This window comes from Motacilla alba, chromosome 4 (assembly GCF_015832195.1).
Source record: "Motacilla alba alba isolate MOTALB_02 chromosome 4, Motacilla_alba_V1.0_pri, whole genome shotgun sequence".
Classification (NCBI taxonomy): domain Eukaryota; kingdom Metazoa; phylum Chordata; class Aves; order Passeriformes; family Motacillidae; genus Motacilla; species Motacilla alba.
The window spans coordinates 8,275,613-8,302,961 of record NC_052019.1 but is presented as its reverse complement, the minus strand read 5'-3'; the positions used below and the strand labels follow the sequence as shown (position 1 = coordinate 8,302,961).

At 48.9% G+C, this 27,349-nt stretch overlaps 1 protein-coding gene across 1 annotated transcript in view; it reads right to left on the bottom strand.

Annotated features, from left to right (window-relative positions):
• NAT8L (N-acetyltransferase 8 like) overlaps window positions 1–5,580 on the bottom strand; it is a 32,697-nt gene extending 27,117 nt beyond the window's left edge. The window contains exons 1-2 of the mRNA XM_038135985.1: window positions 5,247–5,580; window positions 3,883–4,047 (exon numbers count right to left, since the gene is read on the bottom strand). Of these exons, the coding sequence (XP_037991913.1) occupies window positions 3,883–4,047; window positions 5,247–5,580 (499 nt within the window). The remainder of the gene's footprint in view (window positions 1–3,882; window positions 4,048–5,246) is intronic.
• Between the last annotated feature and the right edge of the window lie 21,769 nt (window positions 5,581–27,349).

Genomic DNA, 27,349 nt, shown 5'->3' with positions numbered 1-27,349 from the left:
CGATGCAGCCACCAAGCTCGTCACCAGCTCCCAAACCCTGACACAGCCCAGCTGCCACCACCACCAGGTCTTTGCACCACCAGGTCAGGTATGCACACACCTCTGCAAACCCTGCCAGGACAGCCAGCAGCAACTCTTTGAACAACCACAGAGACATGGAAATTCATAAATTCATCAGCCAAAGCTCCAGCTCCTGTCACTTTGGGGAGCAGCAGTTTTGCATGGGACACAAGGAGTCTTGGTTTCCATAAGCTCTCCAGCTGAGAACTCAGCCTCACAAGAATCTCTCTAACACACCAACCACTGCAAAAAAACAAAAACCCATACAACACAACCAACTGGGACAGAAGCTTGAAGAGACACTGTAAAATTGATTAGTCATCAAAATCATCAGACCATAAAAGAAGCTCCAGCTGTGCTCATCTTTTTTGTGTGGATAAATGCAAGAGGCAGGGCTCTATTTAAAATTAATTCCTTTTTTTTGGTTGGTTTTGGTTGGGGTTTTTTCTGTTTACTAGAGCTTGTTACTCTGGTTGACAATTAAGCCCATTATCCAATTCCTTTCTTTTTCACCATTCCACTAGTCTTTTTTCATAGCCTTTGAAGAACGAAAAAAAAAAAAAGAAAGGTAAATTCCAATAAGTACTATTTTAAAATGAAAAATGTGAGTTTACAAAGAGCTCAGGAAGGCGTTTGAACCATTCAACCTTCAGTTTTAAGACCCCTGCATACACAACACAAACAATTCCCTTCACATTGAAAGCAATTTCAAGTCACACCGCTGTGTGCAAGCTCCAAGTTAAGCACTGGCCCAAGTGTTCTGCCAGACCTTTGGCATAAGTGTAGGAGGGCAATAGAAAACAAAGATTTGAATTTTGGCTAGTGCACTTCTGAAAAATCACTGTCAGCACATATTTTTCAGTTCATACAAAACTCAGCAGAGGAAAATTCAAACAATAACTAACTTGGAGGCGAGAGGTTCAAAAAAAACTGCAGAAGAAAAGCCCTAATATGGTGCAACTCATGGAATTGTTCAACACTAATCATTAACCTGGGTGCTCACGGTATCCCACTGCAAACCTGGTCCTTTTGGCTTGGTTATAAAACTGACCCACATGTTCTGTGGATGCTTTCACAATACAACCAAGAATGATCCATTTAATAGTAACAATATCCCCTCATTGTAGATGCCTGCCTCACCAGAAGCTATTTGCTGTAGATACTCACTACAACAGTACCCCAGCCCTGGGCACCATGCAGAGCTGGCTGCAACCAACAGGTTTTGTGCCTGGGTATCTTGGATTACAAGGGCAAAAACCTCAGCAAAGCCTCAACCAACATCTTTATCCAAGACCTTAAGACCATGTCCCAGTTCTACCTTTGCATTCATCACCCCGAGAAACAGGAATTCACAACCCCACCATAAAAATGCTCCCTTTCTCTTTTTTCCATGTTGAGAAAAAAATATTCAAGGAGGAAAACATGGATTCTCTAAAGAAGGAGCAGCAAGTTGCCTGGTCATACTCCCAGGCCAAGCTGCAGTTATATCAGGTTGGGTTCAACTCGTCTAGTCAAGCTCTGGCCATCTCCAGCCTCTCCGGGACCTTGTCCCCACACCCCATTACTCTTCTCTTAACACCTCACTGAGAAAGCTCTCACAAATATCTCAGCTGCAGCACTACAACGAGCCCTTCTCATTCCCACTGCAATAATTTCTGCCTGGGTGCTAATTTGTAAACTAGGCAAATAAAATACAAACTTGGGTCTTGAATTTGTTTTATTGCTATTGTTCTGTCCTTTGGGTGGAACGGGCAATGCCAGTGTGCACATTGCTGCCTTCCTCTGGATGCTCAGCCAGCCAGCCTTCAAAGTGCACTAAACTCTGGCATTTTCTGGGATGACTGTGTTTATACTGCTGTCCCATAGGGAAAAAAATCCACCAACTGCCTTTTTGGAGGAAACAGGAGCAAACCACTGGATTCATTCCTTCTGGCCAGCTACACCAAATAGCACCACATGGATTAATGGCACACAGTGCTGGTTCCAACACACAGACACCCTTCTCCTTCCCCAGACCCCAAAGCCTCCCCTTATCCAACACCACTATCATCAAGAACCTTTAACAAGCACTAACAATCCCATAAATCTGCTTTTTATGGCATGGCAGAAGCCTAATTACATGATTAAATTCTGTCAAAAACTGAAGCCCACACATTTGCTCTAAAATTGCAATTAGCTCTTTCAGGTACCAAATAAAAGCAGTGCTAACATTTCAAAGACATGCTGGCAACACAGCTGAACTAAATTACATTACTGACCCTAAACAAATTGAGGGCATTACTTTGAGTCCCTTTCCTTTATTTTCTGTGTCTGCTAGTGTTATAAATACAGGTGCTGTGATCCCTCTCAATTGTGACCACGCAAGTCCTGGGCATTAAGAAGCTAAGCAGCTCACCTATTAACTCCAAATCACACATTCTTATTCTACTGAAATCTTCTGCTGTTTTCTCCAGCATAATATTTTGCTGGGCCTCACTACAGAGGTGCAGAAATGTTTTGCTAGGATCCCTTTTATTTCTGTGAAATAAACCTTTGATGAAGACTGAGCTTTTTAAATACAAGTCACACATCACTTAATTTTTACAAAAACGAGCTCTGTAAACGAAACACACACTGTGTGTAAGATGGGACAAGATCTGTATAAGATATGCACTATGATGGGAAGAGAAACCTAAATTAAGCTAGTTAATGATTTTCATAAGAAGAGCAACATTTTAGCAAAATGTAACATTGCTTATTAGACGTGAGGGAAGGTTGTGGCTATTGCACTTCCCAGCAGTTCTCTAGAAGCACCCAGGGAGAGGTTTGTCACACCTGGGGAACAGGAATGATACAGCAAATGATACAGCAAAAACATGGTCACGCGGAAAAACAACACAGTAGGTACCCTAGAAGAGAGCAGGTACCCCAGGAAGATGGAACTCAGGTGGGATACCATCCTTGCCTTGCTTTTCCAGCTCACCACTAGCACTCTGTGACCACCAAAAGCAAACCTCAAACCCCAGCTGACTGCCCCGGCATCCCCTTGCTCTTGTCCTCAATATGGATGCGTGCCTACAAAAGGGAAATAGAACCTGACAGGTTCTAAAGACCCTTTTTTTTTTTTTTTTGATGACCCAAGTTATCTTTTACAGCTTAACAAGGTAATATTATGATCAGATGTTGTCTTTTTAATTAGATGCATATATGGAACAAAGGGATGAACCCATATTAGGGCAAGCTTATGTGGCAGCAGCCCTTTACATACCTGATCCATGTCTCTTCCAAAACACCTGCATTAAGGAATGTTCTTGAATGACATGGGGAAATGGGCTCAATAGCTAAAATGGGCTCCTCTGAGCATTTGGGCTAAAAGGCCTTTCATCTCCCTCTCCTCCTGCAGCCAGAGCTAATACCAAATGCATGGAGCAGAAAAGCACCAAGCTGAAGATGGAAGGGCCGGGGTGGGCCCAGGCTGCAGCGAGTACCCCGCATCCTCCAGCCTCAGTGTCCCTGGCACCCTCACCCCAGCCTTGGGGTGGCCGTGGGACCCAGCAGTGCTGCGCTCTGGGGTGGACAGAGGCTGCCTGGGATGACTAGGCACTTGGGGGAGGGGGAGCAATGAAAAAAAAAATTAAAGAAACCAAAATCAGCAAAAAAAAACTCAAACCAAACCAAAACCAGAGATGGCTTTGTGCCTGGTGTGGCTAAAGAGCTGCATTCTGGCGACTTTTGAGCTTGCTCAGTGCTGCTGACAGGAGGAAAAGGCGCCAGCAGCAGGGAGCAGCCATGTTCCCCAGCAGGCTGGGGGGAGGAAGGCTCCCTCGGGGAATTCGTACTCACCTGGCGGTTTCATGTAATATTGCTCAATATCGGACATGTCCGTGTGCAGCGCACAATCGAGATAGTGCAGGATAACTTTTCTACTGAAGTAGTACCTCATGCCCATCAGAAAGATGGGCAAACAGCAGGTCAGCAGGAAGGACTTGGTCACAACAAAGCACATTACTATGGAGATAAGGAAGAGAAATAAACGACACCTGTCAGAAAAGAGAATTTAGTGTTGATTTCGGAATACAAACTCATTATAAAAATAAATCAATAAAACAAGCACAGTCAAAATATACATTTGCAGTACACACACGGTTCACGCTCTCGAGATTATCGTGTTAAGGGACGGTGTATCGCGACGAGATAACCCAGAGAAGTTTATGAGGTCCTGAAGGAGTCGGTGGGGAGGATGCCGCCACGCCACGCCAGGGCCCACCGAGCCCCTCCGGAGCGGGGCCGTGGGGACCCCGAGAGCCCCGGGCCCCGTCCGCTGTCCCCGGTGAGGCCGGGACGCGGCCGGGCGGAGGAGCCGCGCTGCGGGCACCACTCCGCAGCCATGTGTTCGCCACTGCGGCAGTGCTGTTTCCATCAGCACCGACTCCCAGGGCAGCCACCCTGCCCGTCCCCATCCTGGGGGGCTTCTCCGGCTGCCTCTGAGCCGGCGGCTCTCTCCGGCACGGCCCAGAGCTCCCCCACTCCCCCACGCCTGCCGGGGGTCCCCCTCCAGCGTGGGATCCCGCCCTCCCCGGTGTCTGGGACACGGGGTGCGACCAGCCTGCAGTCACCGGGGGCAGAGACCACCCCAAAGCCCTCTTGGGGCGGGGGGCGAGCATTATTAATTACTGGCAGGGGAGGGGACACCGTGCAAGCGCTATTTTTAACTCAGGGAGGTGAGGTGACCCCTCGGCTCGGTGCGGCTGCAGGGGTACCCCCTGCCCACGCCGGGGGGGAAAGGGGGCAGCTCACTGGCGGGCCCGGCTGTCTCCAGGCAACGCCGGCACGCCATGACCCCCTCGCCGGGCTGCGCGGGGGCGGCCGGGGCCGCTCCGCTCCTCTCCGCGCACCCCCGAGCCCTGCAATAACCAGCATGACTGATCTGCCCTCACCCCCGCCGCGACCTCCCTTTCGCGGTTCCCCGCCCTTAGCACCCGCGCAGGGTCGCGCATCTCCGGCGGCGCAAGGCTCCCCCTCGCAGCCCGCCTGGCCCCGCCGCAGCGCTGCGGCTCCGCGGCCGCTCCGCACGATGCTGCGGCGCTCCCCCGGCCGCACCGCGCCCGCGGGTCCCCGCCGCCTCCCGCCTCTCCGACCATTTTGTGAAGACCCGCAGCGGCGAATAAACCCGGCGCCCCACTCCCCAAAAGGGAGCGGATACTCACCCGCCAGCAGCCCGTAGAGCAGCTGAGTGAGGGGCTGCTGCTTCAGCCCCCTGAACGCCGTGTTGGGGATTCGCTCCATGATCCCCTCGTAAAAGATGCGGCGCACCACCTCCTGTTCAGAGGGGTGGAATTCGCGGATATAGACATTGTCGCGCCTGGGGTCTTCTTTTGGTGGGGTGAGGGGAGGTGGGGGTGAGGGAGGGGAGCCCGCCAAAGAGGGCCACATCTGGGAGGAGGAAACAATGATCGTGTCTTTTTTTGATCCCGGGATTGATTCATGATCTTCCGCCACAATCTTGGTCTCACAAACCATCTTGGGAGACAGACAATGCATGCAAACCGGCCGCGGGGAGGGGGCGAGGAGAAAAGCGAGAGGGGAGGTATCAGAAAATTAACAAAAAAATAAGATTTAAAAAAAAAAAAAAAGGAAAAAGGGGAGGGGGAAGGAGCGGGGCGCGGAGCCGGCACGGAGACCCGCGGGCAGCGGGGCGCAGAACAGCGCGGCCGGGCGGGACGAGAGGAAGGAGCCCCGCTGCATTTTGGAGAGGCATTTATAGGGCGGGGGGGGCCGCGGGTCCCCGGGGTCCTAGAGCCCCCCGCATTGGCTGCGCGGGGTCGCCATGTGATCGGGGGGGCGGGACACCTCCCCCTTGCCCCCCCCATCCCTGCACCGCCCCTTGCAAATTACTACGGCGCGGGGTTGCGCGGAGAGTCGGGGGCCGTGCATCCCTGCCCGCATGCACCGGTGCAGGCGGAAGAGGGTTATTAATTTATTTTTTATGTGTCTGTTTATCTACTGCGAACGCACTGTGCGCTCAGCAGATTTCTGGAGTAGTCGCTGCGGGTGCGCGGAGGTGCGCAGGGCGCTGCGGGAGCGCGGAGAGGGAGGGCCGGCCGGCGGGCTCCGCACCGCGTCCCGGCGGGCTCCGCACCGCGTCCCGGCGGGCTGCGGCGCGGCTGCTCCGCCCGAGTCCTTCCCCGCGGCGGCGCGTCTCTGCGCGGCCCCGGCGCGGAGCTCCGCGGAGCGCGCCCCCGCTCCGCCATCCCGCGCGGAACGCTCTGCGGGGCCGGAACGGCCTGGGGGTGCAGCCGCGCGGCCCCGGCTCGTCCCAAACCCGAGTAAATGCCCCTCTCTATCCCTTAGCGCCCTCCGGTCAGTAACTTTTCCTGCCGTGCCCACGCCACTGCGCGGTGCAGAGAGCGCTGCCGGCCCAGCCGCCTCCGCGCCCCTCCGCGGGGCGGTGAGAAGAGATGGAGGGGGAGGGGGGGATGCGCAGGGAGGAGGACGGGCTCCTCCTCTTCGCAGGACCCGAAAAGCTTCGGCCTCTCCCGGTTGGAACCGGCCGGCATCTGCCCGAGGCATGCGCCGTGCGCGGCCGGTGCAGGGACGGGGTGGGCGGGGGATGCTGGGCGGGGAGACGGGAGGCCCCGGACCCCCTCAGTCCCGTGAGGTGCATCCCCCGAGGGCTTCGTCTGCGCCTCCCCCTGCCCGGTGACAGCCCCCAGCCGTAGCAGCTGTGCCTCCCCGCAAACTTCACCTGTGCATCCCCCCGGGACTTGCAACTCCTGCGAACCTCAGCCGTGCCTTCACCTGCAGGGTGCACCCATACACCCCATGAAAGTTTCATCTGTGCCTCTTGCTCCGGTAAGGTGCTCCTGTGCACCCCCCGTGCAGTCATCTCTCGTTAACATCCCTGTAACCCCCTGCCAGGTGCACATGTCCCTGTGAGATGCACCCGTGCACCCTCCCTACAAGTTTTGTCCCTGCAGGGCCTGGGAGATGCACTCTGCTGTCAGGGAGTGCGGCTGTGTCACTGGAACTCTGCGGGATTTGCCTTTCTGGAGCTCACAGGCTACGCTTTGGTCCTCAGGAAGATGCAGTGACTGGATTTTTGCTTCAAGCTAAAGCTTTATTTCACTGTGATGATTTCATAGTGGTTTCATTGCTTCACTTTTCTATTAAAAATAGTTCAGGAGTATGAGAGAAGGGAGGGGGAAAGGTTTAGATAAGGACTTGGAAGCCTTCCCACCCAGAGAAGCGGTGCCAGCACCCCACAGACATTGCTGCATTGGGCATCCCTGGTGAGAAGCTGCTCCTCGGGTGGCTGTGGGACCTGCCCGTGGCCAGGCACTGCAGCCAGGCTGTTTGAGCACCTGCAGAGCTCCCCTTTCTAATGAGCATCGCCTGCAACTGCAGCCAGAGTGACCCCCAGCTCCCAAAGCCTCTGCACTGGAGATCAAAACACAGGATTATAAAAGGCATCATGGCACAGGTACAATAGGATGAGTTGGCCAAAAGAGCATCTCCTGCTCAAAAGTGGAGCCTCCCGTGGAAGGGAGATCACCCCAGGGAGGAGAGGCAAGGCTCATGGCACCATTGCATCCCCCCTGACATCTCATCTCACCAAGGAAGGAGCAGTTGGACTCTTGCACTTGGGAGATACCTGGCACCCCCAAATTCACCAACACAAAGAGTCAGTGGATGGGGAACAAAAGCTGAAAAATCAGGGCAGTGTTTGCCTTTGAATTCTGAAAGCTTTGGGCCAAAGATAGGAGGTTGCTGTTTCAGAAATATAATTAAGATAATGCTTAGTTTCCATATGCCTGGGTTAAGCAGGCATTTATTTTTGTTTCATCCTTTCTAGTCAGATGTATTCCTTATTTAGGAAATTACTACAGTAATAAAACCAACTCATTCCTTAAAAAAATAAAAAAAAATAAAAACAACCTACTGCAGTTATGTAACAGCCAAGGGAGCTCCCAGTTCTGGGCTATGGACCTGGGTGTTTGCAGATGAGTTATCTTTAGAAAACCACTAAATACTTGTTTACTATTTATCCTGCCACATTTGAGCATCTTGTGAGCAGTAATGAATATCTCCTGTTCCCCCGAGATAAGGGGGGGTTCATCCTTGGCCACAGCAAGGGAACTGAGGCACAGAGGGACGCAGTGATTTGTGCACCATCATGCAGTGACTCAAAGAAGGCACAGAGCACTGGACCGAATTTCCCGAGGCTTTCCTCACTGCATGACTGCCAAACTTCACCTTTATTATTGCAAAGCCAGGATTCAGCTTTCTCTGTAAATGGGGGTGAAGGGGAGGTTCTGGGGGTGCTGCACAATGGGGAGGAGGGAAGGAGGAGCTGAAAGCTGTGACTGACTGAAGCAAATGTCAGTGAAAATTAAGGGCCTCTCTGAAATCCATCGCAAAAGCCAGCCAGGTTCACAGACGGCAGATTTGGGTCCCTGGAATGAAAAGGATATTGTTAACAGCAGCTTGCTGGCAAGGCAACTGCTCTGCCAGGAGCTTTCGGTCCTTAAGAACACAGTTGTCATCCCAAGTCACTGAGGATTTTACTCTTGAGTTTACTTCTGCTCCTTCAGGACCTGAGGGTAAATCTCCCACATGCCATGACCGACTGCTGAACCTCATGGATAGAACTAATTTAATTAAGATGGACAGTTTAAAGTTTGAATGTCGTGCCAGTGCTCTCAGCAGCTCTCGCTGCACAGTGTAAAACAGGAGATTGTACAGATGTTTGATCCATTGGTACATTGGGGAAAAAAACCTGGGATAATGAGGGCAGGCTGTGTGACTCTAGGGGCTGAGGAGGTTTGGGTATTTCAGTAAGAAATATGCTTTTCCTTCAGCAGGTCTGCTTTAGGCTGACTTTGCTTTGGATTAGCACATCAAACCAGTAAGCCTTGGAAATGCCATTATTTATCCTTCCAAAATCAGCAGCTCTCATCTTGGGTCAAGGGGAGTCACTACCTCCCATGAGCCCTAGAAAACACCCAGCAAATGTAGAACAGAATTACCAATTCCCCTGCTGACAAGACCATGCCCTGCTCTTTGTCTGAAATTTTAGGTTTTCTGTCCAACCCTGGTCTTTGCATGACTTGAAACATCTTCCAGCCAGATTTTACTGTAACTCCTGAAGCAGTGAGATCTGTGTGACTGCAGATCAGGGAAACAATTCAGGAAGAGCAGTTGCTCTCCCAAAGCACCCATACCTAAGGAGTGGGGAACACCAAGACAAACCTCCGTGACCCACTGCTCAGTATCTGCTGGACAAGGAGAGGCCCTGCTGCCTCTTCTGCAAAAGCTGCAAGCAGCCACAATCCTTTGATCATTAGGGGCTGTATCTATCAACCTCAGCAATTAACTGGTTGACAGCAAAAGCTGCCCCAGGTTATATTAATGCAGTGATTCTGGAACAGCTCATCCCAGCAGGATGAGGCTGTCTATCAGGGATGGCTCCCACCCTGCCCTTTGCAATGTCTCCATCAGTGAGCAGGGGAGAAGATATTCAGGTTTAAAGATCTCAACTGCCTCCAGGTTCTCCTTCAACCTGGACCTTGGTAATTTCAGCTGTTTTTTCCACGCTTGACCCAAGATGCCCGGAGCAGGCTAAGCACCCCCAGCACCTCTGGCTGTTTGGTTGCAGCAACCTCCCCCCCTCCTGCTTTGCTGGGCTGGGGAAAAAGTAAAAGCGTCTTTGTTGATAGTAGATGTGCATATGAATGTGAGGCATTTGCCTAATAAATATCTTCCCAAAGGGGGATTAATTAGCATCCCAAGGTTTTCTTGTTTCACTCCCTCTGACTGCAGCAGCTCTGCAGCACCTTCTCTTAGGGACGCTGGTTTCCTGCTGAGAGCATGTTGCTGGCCCCTTTCCCAATGCACGGACCCCCAGGGCTGAGGATTCACAAATCTCCTGCTCAGGAGCCAACACTGGCAGCAGCTCCCGTGCTGTGTGTCTGGCAGTAACCACACACACCCTGGTTTCCCCAGTCCTGCCATTCACTGTGACCCATCCCAGCAGTGATGAAGGCTCCCTCCTTCCCTGCCTGTCTGGGTGCTGTGAATAAGTCACTACAAAACCTGACATGCTGAATTATTTCCAACTGGTAAAAATCCATGAACTGGTAACCGGCGCCAGAGGTGGGATCTACTGACACACACAGATCTCTGCTGGTGTTGGAGCTGGCTGGCTTTTGCTTTGGGCACAGCAAAGTGGGAAAACAGGCTGCTTTGGAGTCATGGAACCTCAAAACCCAATGTGGATCTCAAATAGATCAAATGAATCATATGCTGAAAACAGTTGAGTTTATATCTAAAAGGGAGTTAAGGATGACTAGCTTAGCTGTGTAAGTCTCCCTGAGGGATCTCTGAAGATTAATCTCTTCCTACAAATTTTTTGGGCTGAAAGAATTTTGTGGGTTGTGAATTAAATACGAATGTTTCCCAAACAGTGTGCACGCCCACGGCTGGCTTTATCCTCTGTCAAATGGGGATTTTGGAACTTGCATGTACATTTAATGTACAATAACATCTACTGTGAAGAAAACTCATTCTAGATCAAAGCAACATTAAAATCTGAGCTATGTAGCAATTACTTGGAGATTTATCTAAAGCATGTCAGTGCAGCCATCAAGAATACTTTCAAACAAAGAAGTGTTCAAGGCCAGAGAGAATGGGGCTCTGAGCAACCTGGTCTAGTGGAAGGTGTCCTTGCCCATGGCAGGGGATTGGAACTGAATGATCTTTGGAGTCCTTTCCAATCCAAACCATTCCATGAGTCTATAGAAATTTTAAGCATCTTCATTTAAGGAGTAGTATTTTCTGACACTGGATATGAAGTCCCGGGGAGACAACATATCTTTCTTCCTTATTATATTTTTGCTCCAAGCTTAAATTTATTTTTTTTTTAGTGAATGTTCATTTTTCCCCCCAAATGTTACCAGAAACTTTCACTTCAATTATCTGTAGGAGACAGAGCTGTGCAAGGAGACTAAGCTCTGTGATGAAGGGGGGGCTGTGTCGGGAGCATGAGGTCATGAAGGAGGGGACAAGACTGCATGTGTCCTGAGAAAAGCTGAGAGCACGAGAGCTCTTATGCACGTGGGAATAGCACAGGTGGTGTGAGCCAGGAAATGCTCTTTTCTTGGGGTTTTCAGTGCAGGACTTTGCACCTTCTTTGTAAATTAGCTGCGCCACTTTGGAAAATCACCTTCTTCCACAGTCAGTTCCTTCTCTTGCTGTAAATAACCTCCAGCCACCTGAATTTTGGCTACCTGCTTGGGTCAGCAGGGTAGCACTATTACAAAATCTGCTGTATCATGAACTACTCTGTCAATGTGTATCCATCTTTGCTAAGGAAGAAGGGGAGAACATGAGGTTATTGACTGTACTTTTGACCAACAGCTATTTTGCTGGTGTTTTAAACAATGACTGTTTTAACTAATGATCACCAAAGTAGAACTGTAGCTTTATGATTGGACTTGGATGAGAAGCATCCTATTTACTCTCCACATGGCAGACACTGCAGCCTGACAGCAGGCAGGGGGAAGGAGTTTGAAAAGGACCAAAGGGAGGTTAAAAGGAAAACAGGAAGAAAATTGGAGCACAGAAGGTATGAGGATATTCTGTAGCAAGGACAGGAAAATTAGATTTGAAACTAACCACGGGTAGAAAAACCTCAAAATACCACTACTAAATGCCCTGGTTCAAGATGAGCTCTGCAATGATAAGGCAGGAAAAGATGTGGCAAGGTTACTTGAAGTTTTTCTGGCAACATTTGAGAGTCAGTTCTGCTGCTGAGCAAAGGAAAGTCACATTTTCATCTTGGCCTGAAAGGCTGCCCTGTAACTGCTTGCAAGGTCCAGCAAATGTCCCAACTCCCCCAACAGCAGTGTGTGGGTAGCTTCAGGGGAGGCCATATAGTTCACCCCCTATATGGGCTGGGCTCATGTCAGAGCTGACTTTACACTGGTTTTTCCAGCACTTGATCCAGGCTGGGATTTTCCTTTCCTTTCATAATGCCTTTCAGCAAGGAGCTGAGGCAAATTTTCAGGTATTTCCAGTTTTCCTGCTCAGTGATGCCCCCAGGCCACACTGCTGTAAGACACAGCCCACAGATCCCCTTCCCTCTGTACGTGGGGCAGAGGGACACTCACTCCAGATGACACAGGGACCTGGACTCCTTCTGGAGAAGCAACACCTATGACAGAGAGAGGCATCTGACTGATCCTCCCTTCTCTGTCTGGGGGACCTCAAGTTCTTAAAATCACACTTCCCACAGCTGCCTGATGCTTGGTGCTCTTCTCTACAGAGATCCAGGAGTCCAGCATCCTCCTCAGGGACAGTTTGAGCATGGGGACAGGTGTTTGGCATCATCAATTAGGGTCCACAAACAGGTTTTGGGGGAGCCCTGGGCAAACTCTGAGCTGGCCACAGGCAGCAGGGCTCACATGTGCCCCCTGCAAAGGGCATTCTGGACATCTGCCCAAGGAAGGTTCCACCTTAAAGTTCACTGGTGGGGCAGGAGGATAGACCTGCTGCAGCAGAACACAGCCACACATCTGTTTCACACACTGGTTTCCAGTGTTAGATGCAGTCCCCATTTTCTTTGTGTAGATGAAGCTAGAGCAGCTTCAGCCCAAGCTCTCCAGAGAAGTCCAGTTTGGTTTTCTGTGTGTTCTGCTCTGATTTTGCTGCAGTGGGGATGTCTTGATCCTTGTGTACCCTATTTCCTTTAAAACTGAAGTCCTAAAAGCTTGTGAAGTTTGAAAGATCTGGTGGCATTTTCATAGTGGTGAGTTTGTTATGTTGAATGCACTGGGCAAATTCAAAAAACACAGTACCTTCCCATGGCATCACAGTCCAGAGCCACGAGCATGACCTGGCACTCTGCAGAAGCCAGGTCAGGGAAGATGCCATCCTGCCATTGTGAGTGAATAAAACTGGGCTGAAACACAGCCAAAGTGAGCCAGCCTTGAGTCACCTGTGATCCTGCATCCTCAGTGCTGGCGCTGAGCTGCTCCCTCTGTGTCAGACAGCTGCTGCTCCTGTCTGTTTGTCCGGCTGGGAAAGTGGGTGAGCACCTTCCTAGAATGAAACCACTGTGCAAACACACACTCATGCCATTATCCTACAGCTCACAAATGAATTTGAACTTGACTAAAAACAAAATCAGGGCAACTGATGCAGCAGGGGCCAGGGAAGCAATGATGGATGCAGGCAAGAGCTGCAGGGGCTGGATGACAGCAGCTGTCTTCAGGAAATAGCAACCTGTGACCCTGGAAAAATAGGAGCATTGCTGTGAGAATACCAACATCACCCAGTCAATGGTGCCAGCCAGCCGGGAAAGGAAGGAGGCTTTCATGTCCCCAAGGTAGACAGCTTCATGCTGGTCCGGCCCGAGGATGAATTCACTCCGAACTCGGGAAAAGTGCAAGAAGTTCTTTGGGAAACAGAGAGCCGGTGCAGCTTCAGCTGCCCAAAGTGCCTCCTGCGTGGAGAGCAGCCAGACGAGCTAATCTCTCCACGTTCGAGTTTTGCTCTTGGATTTTTGCCCCACCGTGGAGCCAGAGGGAACCCATGGCTGCCCTGGGATGCTCGGAGGGGAGCAGAGCCGCCCCGGGGGACAGGGCTGGCCTGGGGAGCTGCGGGCACTGTCCCGGCCGGGCTGAGGGAGGGCGAGCGGGGCTCATCCCGCGCTGCGCGGGGAGCAGGAGAAAGCGAATGCACGCAGACCTCCAGTGGCCCTCCCGAGTACTACACGGCACTGTCACTGTCACTGTCACCGCCACCGCAGGGACGGGGAGCTCGTCTGAGGCGCCTCTTCTTCCCCCGCCCCTGCAAGTGAGTGAACAAGAGCTCATGTGCACAGTGAGGGGTCCTGTAGGAAAGCAAAGGGATATGGAAGAGTCACTCCTCTCCTCCCTGCTTCAGTGGATGTAACAACCTTACGGTCTCACCCTTCCATGAGACTGATTTTGCAATAAACCATCTTTAATCGCCTCATCAATCGACCCCACCTACTCTGTATCCCGAGCAAGTGGCCAGTGCCTTAAGGTTAAATATATAAGGTTGGCTGAGGCTGCAGGCTGTGCCTCGGGTCTCAGGGAGAAGACAGGACAGTGCCCGTGCAGCAAAGCACTGTGTGACAGTGCCCCGTGGCAGCCCTGGCTCCATCCCACTTTTGAGGCGCAGAGCCTGCAGCTTCTCTAGGAGGGTGCTCTCAGGGACAGGCCCCTGGAAATGCAGATAAATCTGCCCAGTCCTAATGTGGCTCTGGGACCTGGCGTGGGCTCAGCTGCTTACAGCCCCTGCTGTGCCTCGGAAACACGGAACCTGAGAGCAGGTGATTTCATTACCCATATGGGGATTTCATTACCCATACTTGACCATATGCTTTCTTACAACCAGGGACCAGGGCTCGGGAATGCTCAGTGGGAAACACTAAAGGTCCAGAAGAGGTCTGCCCTAAGGATTTTTACAGTGCATCACTGGGACAAGAATCACACATAACCTCCCACCCACAGGAATGGGTGCAGTACCAAAATTCTGTGCCTCCAGGCTACCCTCCCTCCCTCCCATTTACTCCCTCCCTTCCTCCCTCCCTCCCCTTTACTCCCTCCTTCTTTGAGATGCAGAGGGGCTTTCCCATGGATATCCTCCCTCCCGGTGTTCTCATCCAGACAGGCACAAGGCTTGAACTCATCAGCTTCGTGTGATTTCATCAAAACCCTTCTAACAACCACCACTTCTTCATGTGCCTCTATTGTAAACACCTCCATAAGGAGTGGTTACTCATTTACAAGGTAGTGCTCTACGTGCCAGTCTGCTGCTCCTGCGAGGAAAAAAAATGTAGCAGTACAAACCCCTAGGGTTTGGTGATGGTTTCCTGGGTTTAACAATGACCAAGGAATTAGCTTTGAGGCTTTTTTCTTCTGTGATCCCTTTGCACCACATGGGTGGTTTTACTTAGCCTAGTTTCTTAGCCCCAGTCTCCTCCATGGCTTTTTCTGATTTTCCTGATGTCCATCACCTTCCTATCATGCCCTTTGCAAGAGGCAGAATCATCCCAAAATTCAGGACAAATGATTTAGATACCAATGAGGTATCTTGTGTGGCTACAACAAACAGGTTTTATAAAGGGAAAATCAAGAGCTGTGCTAAACACAAAAGGGAAGATCAGAGGATTTGAATTCAAGGCTTAGTGTCTAATTTCAGCAAGTCCAAGCGAGGATTGAAGCTTGATAAGAAAAACCTCCTTCCTTGCTGTCCCCCATCCACCTGCCGGTGCTCCCTGGGGAGTGCTGCTGACTGCTTCAAAATTCAATTTCTGCACTGGCAGTGGCATGTTGGGCCTGGCAGTAATTGCTTTGTCAGACAACTCTTTGCTCATCACTGCCTGCATGCCGGGGGGCCAGAGCAGCTGGGATGTGGTGCTGGGATACTGCCATAAGTCACAGTGCTGCAAGAAGACCCATACTTTTGGGTCATCATGCCCTGCACTCAGCCATGCCCTCACTCCATGAGTGGCACACCAAGGCTTGGGGCTCAGTGCCTTCGGGTTGCTGAGGATTGGAGCTTTGAATCAGCAGCACTGAGCCAACATCCCATCCCATCCCATCCCATCCCACATCCACCTTGTCCCTGCTGTATCCTCCCACTGTATTCTGGGGTGCCCCTACCTAGTGGGAAAACTTTTGAGGGTCCGCAAGTTCCCTTGCTGCTGTTCACCCTCTGCTGTTCCCTGACTACCCCGTGCTATTTCCAGTACATCTCCAGAAAATAGCTCACTCCCCCTGACACCACTGGCTCTCTACAGCAGGGAGCGAACTCAGCAATTTACCAGAGGGATTCTGATTCTTATTTTAGACTCCTATTTTAGCCTTCTTTTTCTTTCTAAATTTGTTAAGTTAATCCTTTTTTTACAGCTCTGGGAGCGAGGTGCAGCATCACAGGGCCCCCAGAAAGACTTACTGGCTTCTCAGCCTCACTCCCTGCAACCTGCTTTCCTCACCTTGCCCCCATGAGCCCCCTGTAATTTGGACAATAAAAGATGTTCTGAGCTAAGCAGCTGCATTTTATGACTATTATTATTTTTAAATCTGCAAACATCACCATCTCTTCAACTATAGCAGAGAAGGTGAAATGGAAAATGTGGGATTTGGGTATGCCTGATCCAGGATGGCAGCAATGTTGCTTGGGACTGAAAACTTCAGAGTCCTGATGTAAGTCAAAACTGTGGGTGATATCTGTTACCTTACAATCTGCTCCATCTCTGTATCCCTTATTGCAAATAGCCCTTCTCCAGACTATGCTTTGCCATGGGATATGCCTTGTATCTGCCACGTGAAGAAACCTAGTCTCCAGGAAATCTGTGTGCAACATCTGTGGGTCATCTCAGTTTCAGTGGCTGGAAAGAGGGTGATTTGCTGTGATCACGTGAGTCTCTTTTCAGTTGTTTTAGCACATCAACACACTGGTACAACCGGCCCAGATGACATCTGTTATTTCTGCAATGCCAGCTATGTATCATCTTGACTCATTTTCTATTAGATCCAGCTGTTCTGGCTGATATGCTATTGACCTTTCCAGCTGGTTCAGCACTTGGCTACCAGGAGGTTGGTCACTGGATGCCACTTTGAAACAGGCTCAGTGCTTACAGCTATTCTGCTGGGGTGAGGATGGATTTCATCCACCTGTTTTGAGTGTGAGCACCTTGAAAGATCAGCTGGCCTTTGCAACCAGCACAAGGTCACTGCCATACCTGCAGGTTTCAGGAAGCATCCATAAATCAGTCTAGCCCTGAAGTTTCAGTAAATTGTGTCATTTGGAATGTGCAGCTCAACAGCTCATGCCCCCACTCTTGGGAACTACAGGTTCACATCTCAGCATGACCAGGTACTGACTTCAGCTTCGTTAGGTGGGAGGAGATGCCATAGCGATGCGTGTACTAAAAATACCTATTAAATATGTAGCAGCCCTGGGGGAAAGCATGGCCAGGGCTTGGGAAAGGGGGGAGGATAGAAAGACAGGGTGAGTGGCTGACCAGTACACATAACTGCAATACAGAAGATGGGAAGTAAGCAAAGGAAAAAATGTTGGGATGTCATATTCCATAGAGTGAAAGATGTCATATTTCATGGACTTGCTGTTGTGGGCAGTGATTTCTCCAAGTAGCTTTACTATTTATTTTTGTTCATCTGTTTGCCTATGTTCATCCTCTAAATCAGCATTTCTGGTTGAGATGAGGCCAGAGTTTATGAAGATTTCCTTCATCAAGCACAGTGTGTTTCCATACTATTCTAGAGCAACGTTAGTCTGAAAAAACCAGAAACCTTATAGATGAGGAGTCATTAGAAGCCTTTATAGATGGGGAGTCTGAACCTTTCTTCAGTAATTTCATCTATGTTTTTATTGTCTGGTGTTTAAATCCGCTTTTAGTTACTTGTCTAACTTGAGCCACTTTTGCTGGATATTACTCCAATTATCTGTTCTCCTGTCAGGAGCTGAGGGACAATGTCTGACCATCTCCAGCTCTATAACAACCTTTTCTGCGTTGGATGATTATCCTATTTTGGCATTTTAGCTTCCTTCTCTAGACAAAACAAGCCAAGACCCATCTGAAACCCAGAGATTCATCTCCCTGCTGCAACCATTGTGATTTACAGTGTGTCTCTGCTTTGGTTCCCAGTGGCATTGCCACAGCCTCACTTCTTCGGGAGGCTTCTCAGGAAAGGACACAACCTGTGTCTTTGGTTTTGAGCATCCTGGTGGTTTTGGCTGCTTTGGTGCTGTGGACAGGAAAGGAAATGGAGCAGAATCTGTCCTTCAAGGCTTTTGCATTGTCTTTGCTCAGTGCAAAAGCCTGTGCAACATTCCCGGAGCAAGGCAGCCTGGGCTGGTAGTACATATTTCTGAGGAAACATGCCTGGATACACTTTCCCTCCCCTTCCTGTAGGGAGAAGGTAGAAATCTGTCCTCCCTGGGCTTTTCCCCCAGGTTTCCTTTCCTCTCTGTAGGTGGGAGCTTACGTAACTGGTGTGCTGTCACAGAAGGCCACCTGGGCCAGATGTCCCGCAACTTCTGGGAAAAGGAGGACAGGAGAAGGACAAAAGGCAAGTCAGCCCCCAGACACCACATCCATACCATGGTGAGGTTTGGGTTCCTTATGGTTGGATCTACACTGAAGCCTCCCTGGGTCCCCAGTGCTGAGGACAAGTTTTGAGAAGTTTCACTTCATTTCTGCTTTCTCTGCATGTCTCAGAGGTCCCAAGGGGAATCCACATCCTTCTCAGGGACTTCCCTCCATCACTTGTGGCAGGCATGAGGCAGTTTGTAGGCTGGAGAGACACACTGGGAACAGCACGTTTGGCTCACTTTGCTATCTCAGAGGGGCTGATTGTAGGGAACAGCTGGTCCGGCCAGGAGAGAAGCGCGATAGCGAGATGCCAGATGAGTAAGACTGAACGGAGCTTGTCCCAGCTTGCCTGTCCCTTCCAGCAGATCAAACCAAAACTGAGCCACCCCAGCAAGTCACTCACATGACAGCAAATGCAAGTCTGTGCCTTAATTTTAAAAAACAATTTTCCTCCTAGAAAAGGACGTGTTTGAAGGACCCAGCACCCTGCCTCCCTTGTGCCCTGCTCTGATCCTCTGAGACTCCCAGGATATTTTACTGTACTGCTAATAATGCTCAGTTTTTTCTACCAGAGGCAATTTCTGTTGTAAATTCTGGTTGTAAATCCTTGTAAATGTCATGCTGGGTACTGCTTCCTCCAGGGACACCCACCTCCTCAGCCCAGGGGCAGGTGGCCATTGCAGGGGATGTTCCAAGACTGCTGGTGCTTCTCACCCCAAGGCACTTTGCAAGTTTTTGCCTCTCCTCCTGAGCCAGCCTTGGCTCATTGTGTGAGGGGAGATCAAGTTGTCAGCCACTGAATTCTACTGCTAGAATGTTGAGGTGCTGGGGGGCCTGCAAGAACTTTGGTCTGAATTTAGAGGTCTTACATTAGGTGTCCAGTTTAGTCATGGTTCTTAATGTCAGGAAAGGGCTGGCATCCACCCATCACACCTGAACTGCCTCAGTAGTGGGGAGAAGCTTTACAAACAGGAGTATGAACACAGCCATGATCTCATTCTCCCAGTAACATTTGGGTAGAGAACATTTTTTCTTTAAGCAGATGAGGACAGTATAGTGTTCTTGCCTAAACAGAGGAAGGTGATGCCATTTCACAGCCTACCTGGTTTCCAGCTGCTCTGTACAGGGAGGAACCTGCCCCAGGCCCCCTGTCACAGCCACCACCCCCTACAGGTGGTCCAGTGCCTGCAGAACACCCTCAGTGGTGCTCTGTGCCACTGCATGGGCAGCTGCATGGGGCCCATGCTGGCTCTGCTTTGCAAAACCAGACCCTGGTGCAGGTAGGCAGTGCCTGGTGGGGCCACTTGTACCCAGACTCCAAGATGTTATTGGAGACTGGAGCAGCTCCAGTTGATCTGATTATTGACTGTTGTTGTGGCTGTTTGAGTTAAACAGGCAGCTGCACAACTGGGCTTTGGGTAGCCCTTGTTTTAGCTGCACACACTACAGCCTTTCCTGCAGAACAATGCCTGGCACCTTAGTGTGTGTAGCCAGAGCTCGGCAGAGTGTGGTTTTCTCTCCCTGTGAAATGTGTAAGGGTGTCAAAGAAAAGAATAATAAATCCGTTATGAGTTGCCACGAAAAGCCGCAATCACCAAAGTGTTTTCCAGCTGTAAACCTGAAGAAAGATTCCAGTGTGTGCAACTGAAATGTTTCACTTCCATTTCAAGAATGCAGCAATTGCCTGTCACCCCACTCCAGCTGCAAAACAATATGTGTTCAGCAATGTCAAGTGTGGTTCAAAAAATACTTTTCCAACTTGCAAAATTACTCGAAGCCAACTTTTTTTTCCAGCAGAACACAATGTTTTTAGCTCATCTGATCAATTTTTAATTTTCCCATGAATCTTGTTAGCCCAGCAGCAATCCAATAAACTCCAAAGGGTAGCTAGGCTCTGCCATTTCTGTGAGCACTAGAGGAATAAATGCGGCGTGTGGAGTGATTTATGCGAGTTCACTTGTGTTTCCCAGTTGTGGTTGCAGTTCCCCTGCAGTTTCAACACTCTTCAGGAATCTTCTTGCTTCTTGCCCTACTGCTGTGCTCCTGAATGGGCTGTCTGGGTCTCCCATCTGTGCTGCAGTCTCCCAGCCCACCCACACCAGATCAACCTGTCACTGTGATGAGTGTGGAAACGGGAGCCAGGAGTGGGGCTAAGGGAGTGTCTGTGTCAGCCCACCTGCCTGCCCAGCAGTGTCAGGCCAACGCCTCCACCAGCCTGCTCTGACTGTGGCAGCAAAAGGAGGAGACATCAGAGGAGGACAGCAAGGCTGGGGGAACCAGACACAGAGGAGTTAGGAGATAGTGGCACTTGGAAGTTTATTCCATAAAGATGTATTTCAGAGGGAGCCTTTAGCTTTGGTGCAGGAGGAAAATGTCTGGTCAGGGAATAAGACGGAGGCAGTCATTTTTGTTATTAGGCATCTGAAAGGATCATGGATTTCTGATGAGCTTTGAGACCCGCAGAGCTTCTCCTGGGTCTGAGATGTGAAGTCAAGCATGGAATGAAATCAGTTCCTGGGATGAGTTAATATTTAGCATTATTGAACGGTGAATGGGAGACAAAGCCGGGAGGACGTCTGTGCATGGCAGTCAGGCCTTGTGTCCTGCAAGGCACAAGAGTCATGGAGAGAGTCCCAGATGGGGACAGGAACAGTGACTGAGCCAAAGCAGCTGGAGAGTAGAGATCCCAACCATATCCCTGCAAGGGGAGAAACAAAGGTATTCCCACAGCTCCTTCAATCTCTAGTTGCTGTTGAGGACGTACTCAAGGACTCAAGTTATGCTGCTTGTGGAGAATCCTCATACTTAAAAAAAAGAATCAAGTGAAGCTGAGATTCCAGCAGTACTTATAAGTTCCTCCTAAATGCTAAAGTCTTTGGGATGACAAATTCCCTGGACTGCATCTCTAAAGCACATAATGCTGCACAGACCTGCTTCTCCTCTGGGGTCTCTCTGGCTGCAGCAGGAACGTGTAGTTCTGGTGTGGCCTCCTGGGACCTGGCAGGTCTTGGGCCCCTCTTCCAACAGCTGCTGGCTGTTCCACACGGCTCCTTGGGCAGGTTTGGCTTTGACTGAGGACACAGAATCATAGAATGTTAAGCAGTTTCTTCCTAATGTATAACCTAAATTTTCCCTCTTTCGAATTTTGTCCATTATTCCTTGTCCTATCACTACAGTTTCTGATGAAAAGTCCCTCTCTGGCTTCCCTGTAGGCCTTGTTCAGGTACTGGAAGGTTCCTATGAGATCTCCATGCAATCCTCTCTTCTCCAAACTGAACAGCCCCAACTTTCTCAGCCTGTCTTTGCAGGGGAGGTGCTCCAGTCCTCTTATCAACTTTGAATTCCCATGACCCAGATGCAAGACCTTGCATTTTACTTTGTTGAACTTGAAGAAGTTTACACTGGCCCACCTCTCGAGCCAAAGCTCCCCATCACCTCCGGTGCTTGTGGGGGGATTGAGGATGGTCTCAAGGGTTAACAGCCACTGCCAGCTGTGGCTCTCCAGCAGGGACAGAGAGGGCCCAGGCACCCTGCCAGGAGGTAATGCTGCTTGAGCACTGCTGGCAAAGACTTCAAACCCCTCAGCTAATTTCGGATCTTCTGCTTGTGACATGGAAAGCTGCTTTCCCATCTAGGAAAGAGCTCTTCCCTGGGACTAGGGAGGGAAGGGACTATTTATTAGTACGACATTGTCAAGAGTGGCACATCTATCTTTCTGATAGCCCTGTCTGAGGTGATTTCCTTCATGTGATACTTTTTCCTCCAAGGAGTCCCAAATATGCTACAGAAGATGCCGTCACAAAAACGCTGGAGACACGATGCAGGACAAACACTCCCTCTCCTTCCATGAGTCTGAGAGAATAAAAAATGCTGAATATTAAAAGCAGAGAGAAAAAATTGGGCAAAGTCATTGTCACCCTGATTTTCTAAGACTTTGCTAAGCCTTCTGATGTTTTCATTCTTGTAACGAACTTTCTCACACACAGTTCTGTAAACAACTTATGTTTTGCATTCTTTCATGGAGGAGGAGAGAATTGATGGACTCTTGATCTGTCCAGTGTCATTGGAGAGGTGGCACTGTCACCCTCCAATCCACTGTCACTTTTGGAAAACTATAAATGTTGGAGTCAGAAAATAAAGGTCCCTTTTTTTGTTCACCTGGAGAGCAGCAGTGTCCGTGTCGTCTTTTCGTGTCGTATTACGACAAGTCATATTTACTTTTCCACATTGGCAAAGTTACATATAACTTTTTATCTACAATAAAAATAGCTATATCTATATCTATGATAAATACAACCTTTTCTTTAAGCCAGTTAAAAGAGAGTAAAAGAGAGCTTTAGCTGGATCACACTTGGACCCTACATGTCAGTAGCAGAGCATCCTGCCTGTCTGTGAGGCCTAGGTATGAAAACAGAAAAGCTTGTCTTCAACTGGAGATACCATTTTTTTTTTTAGCTCTCCCTGGTTTAGGAGTTGCTGGGGAGCTCCTCAACCTCAGGCGAGCCACCCAGGCTCCCTTCAGTGCTGCCTTGTGGAGGCAAAGCCTCTTCCACTGCAGTAGAAAACTAAACAAGGAAACCAGTCTGGGGAGGCTGGATTCCCCACATCTGGCCTGGGAAGGATGACGGGAGTGGAGACCTTTAATCAGTGAGGGACTTCCCAGAGTATGGTGTTGACAGATGCCAGTAATGAGATCACAGAAGAGGCATCAGCATCAGATGACCTGATCGGTCTCTCTTTGTCCGGGACATGTGTCTAAGCCAGAGCCTTGTAATGCACTGGATTTGTGTTGACAGCACGAGATACACATGGCCTGTGACAACACTTGGCAAGGATGAAACAGTGTCCCCTAGCCCTTGCCATGGTCTGTCTCCCACCTTCTCCAGTGTCAGCCATTGTGATGATCAGAGCTGCTGGATTTAGGAAGTTTGGGATTGGCATTGCTCTCTGTGTGCTGTCAGCTATATGGTGAAGTTTTACTCCTAGCTGCCTGGTTCCCCAGGGAAACAGATATATGTGGCTGTAAGGATGTCACCATTATTATCATGACTCTTCTCAGGAAGCCACAGGGTAATAATGCATTCATTCCCCTGCTTTGCTGTCCCTATTGGGTAAATATGTCCAGTTCCTTGCAGACTGGCCCTGCCTTAGATCCTGTGCATGTGGTGTCATGTCAGTACTGGGATTTTCATACCCTAATCCCTACATCTGAAAGTTTCAGTCAAAACTGAGAACAGGATGGGGATGAGGACTCCTTTCTGACCTTCTGGTTTTCGAGATGGGAGAGTGCTTTGTGTATGGACTGAGAGGGCAGTCAGGATGCTGCTGCACAGGAGCTGCTGGTGCCAGGACACCAGAGCAGGAAGAGTGAGTGCCACTGACTCCAAGAGCAATCCTGAGGCTTTGGTATCATGTTGTCTCTGTTCAGTGTCAGCTACTTGGGACTTGGTGAAATTTAGACTCAGGACATGTTTCTTCCTCCATAATGTTTTTAAAAGCCTCAGATCTATATTAATAAACCTGTTTATTTTCAGTCCAGAAAAAATAAGGAATGCCATGTACTTCCATACTGTGATGCAGGTTTCCCTCATCACCCAGGGGATGTGCAATTGAATATTGTGTCTCTGCTGGGTTAAGGGACACCAAGAAATTCTCAGCATCACTGTCGATCATCTGAATAGAGAAGCAGAAAGGGAACACAATCGCCCTGCTGAAAGTAGCAAATCTAGGCACGAAAAATGCAGTGACATCCACAGCAACAAGACAAGCCTCTGGCACAGAAAAAATCTCCTCAGTCTCCAACTTTGCCCTGGCACTGTCTGCTTGTTATAGCTGCAAAAGGCTGTAGGAGCACTGGGATGTGCCCTCCAGACCCTCCATGCTGGGGTCACGCAGTAGCTGATGTTACTGCCACAGCCCAGGGTCCCACGTGGCTTCCCAGAGTCTCCATCTGAGTGCTCTGACACTACAGCACAGATGTTCCCATGCTCCATGGGTATGTCAGGATTTCTGGACATCTGCTTGCCTGGTAAGATTGGCTGCCCCAGTCAGGCTGCCCGACACGTGTAAATTGTGGACAAATGTGCTGCAATCTACAAATACCACCATGGTTGAGACAGAGAGCACGTCCCCAGGAACATGGAGAGCTGGCTGCTCTCCCCTTGCTGTGATGTTTTGTGCACATGTAGCAAGTGCTTTCTGTCATTAGCTCTCATAAATCCACCTCAGCTTGACAGGCTTGCTGCAGAGAGTGGGAGTATTTCCTGTGGCTCACAAGTGCAGTTGGGATGTGAAGCTGCACGGGTTTGCACGCTGGCTCAAATGTTGGCACTAAGACTCAATGCACAGCTGTGGAGGAAGGGAGCAGAGAGGATGGGGAAAGGAACCAAGAATGGAAAAAGAGATGCTTGTTTGTAAAAGAGGAGCATAGAGCCAGGAAAAAAAAAATGCAGAAAAATTAGTGAGGAAAGAGGAAAGAGCAGGGAATGAAAGAGGGAGTTACAGAAAATCAGGAGATGCATTTATTGTGCTGCAGGTGCCTGCCTACACCAGACTAATGTTCAGCTGGTTCTCTTAGTCCTCTCAGAGAAAGAGAGCTGGCATCCCTCTAACTACAAACCACATATGTGCAAATAAAATCCACAGCAGCTGAAACACCCTGAGATGAAACATAGGAGATTAAATTACAAGCTAATTGGGCTGAGATGCTTTCAGAGAAATGAAAGTTTTGGCAGGAGGCAATTTCTCCTGAGGAGATGGCCTTGTCAAATCCTCCTCTTCCCTTTCTCTATTAAGCAACCTCATTCCTGCTCTGCAGAAAAGGCTGTGCAATTTTTTTTGGTCTGTTGGAGGTTTTCATCCTGGGCAGTTCTCCAAAGGACTATGGGACCTTCTTCTGCCCATGCATTAAGCCAGTGTTGCCTGCTGCATTCCAAATGGGAGCTTCTTTAGATCCCCAACGCCAAAACACATTTCTAGTAACATGGTCAGGGACCTCCTGCCCTTGTGGGCTCATTTAGTCTGGAAAAAGAGAGTGAGAGAAGAAATTCAGCAGTTGTCCACAACTTCTTGATAGACAATGATAAGAATGATGGAAACAAAACCTTCTCAGGAGCACAGGGCAGTAAGAAAGGGGAATGGGCAATCTGCAGCTTGGGAAGGACAGCAGGAAAACCATAATTTCATGAGAAATGTAGTGCAGCACTGAAACAGGTTGCAGAGAGGGAGCTCAGCATCTGCCTTTGTACATTTTCAAAATCTGGGTAGCAAAGCCACATCAGACCTAATCTAGAGCTGTCAGTTGTCTGTCTTTGAGCAGGAGGCTGGGCAAGAGGCCTCCAGAGCTCCCTTCCAACCACAGTGTCCACAGTTCTAGGGTTATTTCCACTCAGGTTCAGCATTTAATTATTTTAGCTTCTGAAACTCTTGCTATGATTATTTTCCTCCTAAAAAGACATCCTTAGATTGTAGCAGGTGATTGAATCTGATCCATCTTTGCTATGTTAGTAGAAAACCTTTTTAGTTGTTGAAACTACCCAATTTGTGTATTCTGAAGCCAGCTAGGAGCACAAATTGGATTTGAGGTTGAGCATTATGCAGTTGGGCTTTTGGGTAGCGTATTTTATTTTAATTTAAGGGTGGTTTTCCTTTTGTTAATAAAATATTCAGCCTTTAATGCCACATAGTCAAACAACAGTTGGAGAACCAATGGATTGGTGGTTCCAGATCTGCAAGTTCATTAGGAAACCCATAACATTTATCGGGTGCTGAAAGCTAACACATGATGTGTTAAATCTGTGATTGAAAATGAGCTTGATATATAATCCCTGAGACACCAGAGCATCATGGTTAGATAAGGTTTCTCTGTGCTACACTTAAGAAAGCCAAATGAAAACAGTTGAGGTGAGTGAGATTAACAAAAATTATTTCCTGTGATAGCAATTTACTTCTGACTCATACAATCTTTCCCTTTTTTTTAGTCCCAAAATTAAATAGAAGAAAAGCTGTGTTTTAATGGAAAAGATGCTCTGAAGCTGAGGTGAGCAAAATCTGATTTACTCAGATTTAACCCTAAGTCATATGGTTCCTGCAGGAATCCCACAGCAGTATTCTATTTTTTCAGGTGCAGAAGAGTTTGGGGTTTTTTTTTAGTTTTATTTTATGTGATTGTTCACTCTGCTGACATTTAAGGAAATGATGGTTGGTTTCCCCATTGTGTATAAAACCTTTCCCCTTCCAGGAAATGTTGCCTACTTTTTCCTAATCCTTCACTGGCCAGGGTAAGTACAGCATTATGAGTTTCATACCTTGTTGTTTAATTCTTTTTTGGCTTTAAGAAGCTATGGTATGCAAGTGAATTTCCAGTCTTTCAAATCTTCTCCTTCAGATTAACCCTTTTGATTCTGTAAGAAAAGTTAAACAGAACATAATCAGGACAATTTGTTTTTACAACTGTCAGAAAACTTCCTGTAAAAAAAATCCTACCAAAACTACAGGTATTTTGCAAAATCAGTGACCTGCTGTACTCCTGGTCAGCAGCAGTGTTTCAGAAAGGCAAGGCAGCTGTAACATGAATATAGCTAAGTGCCAAAATTTAATAAAAAGCTGTCAAACTCTGACAAAAGGTGAAGGAACAAGGAGGTCACGTTGTAGAGGGCACTTCCCTGTGCTCTGGTGATAATAGATTTGCTCTTCTTCAGGGAATCAACCTGGAATGAGCTGTGACATCACTGATTTGAACATCTTGCCTTCTTTCAAACAGGAGGGCATTACATTGCATTTATATTATTATTGCTATTACATTGCAATTATATAATATTGTATTATACTATGTTACACCATGTTGTCTCTTGTTGTCAGGGTTCTTGTTGTGGCAACTCTAAATGGTGTTTACATAACATCAGTGTTTCTTTGAGTCCTGAACAAGAGCTGTGGGATAAAATCATTGTCCTCAGCAAGCCCTTGGCTCTCTCCCAAGAAACATGTTTATGGTGTTTGCTTCCTAAGCAGGCAAAATGGTTAACACAGATATGTCCAAAGACTGGCTGGGTTTTCTGATCACTGCCTGAAGGGTTAAAGCTTTCTTAATGCAGCTGCCTCAGGAGAGGTAGCTGTCTTTGTAGGATTGTCATATATCCCTGTTGAAAGTGTTCCTTTGTGAAC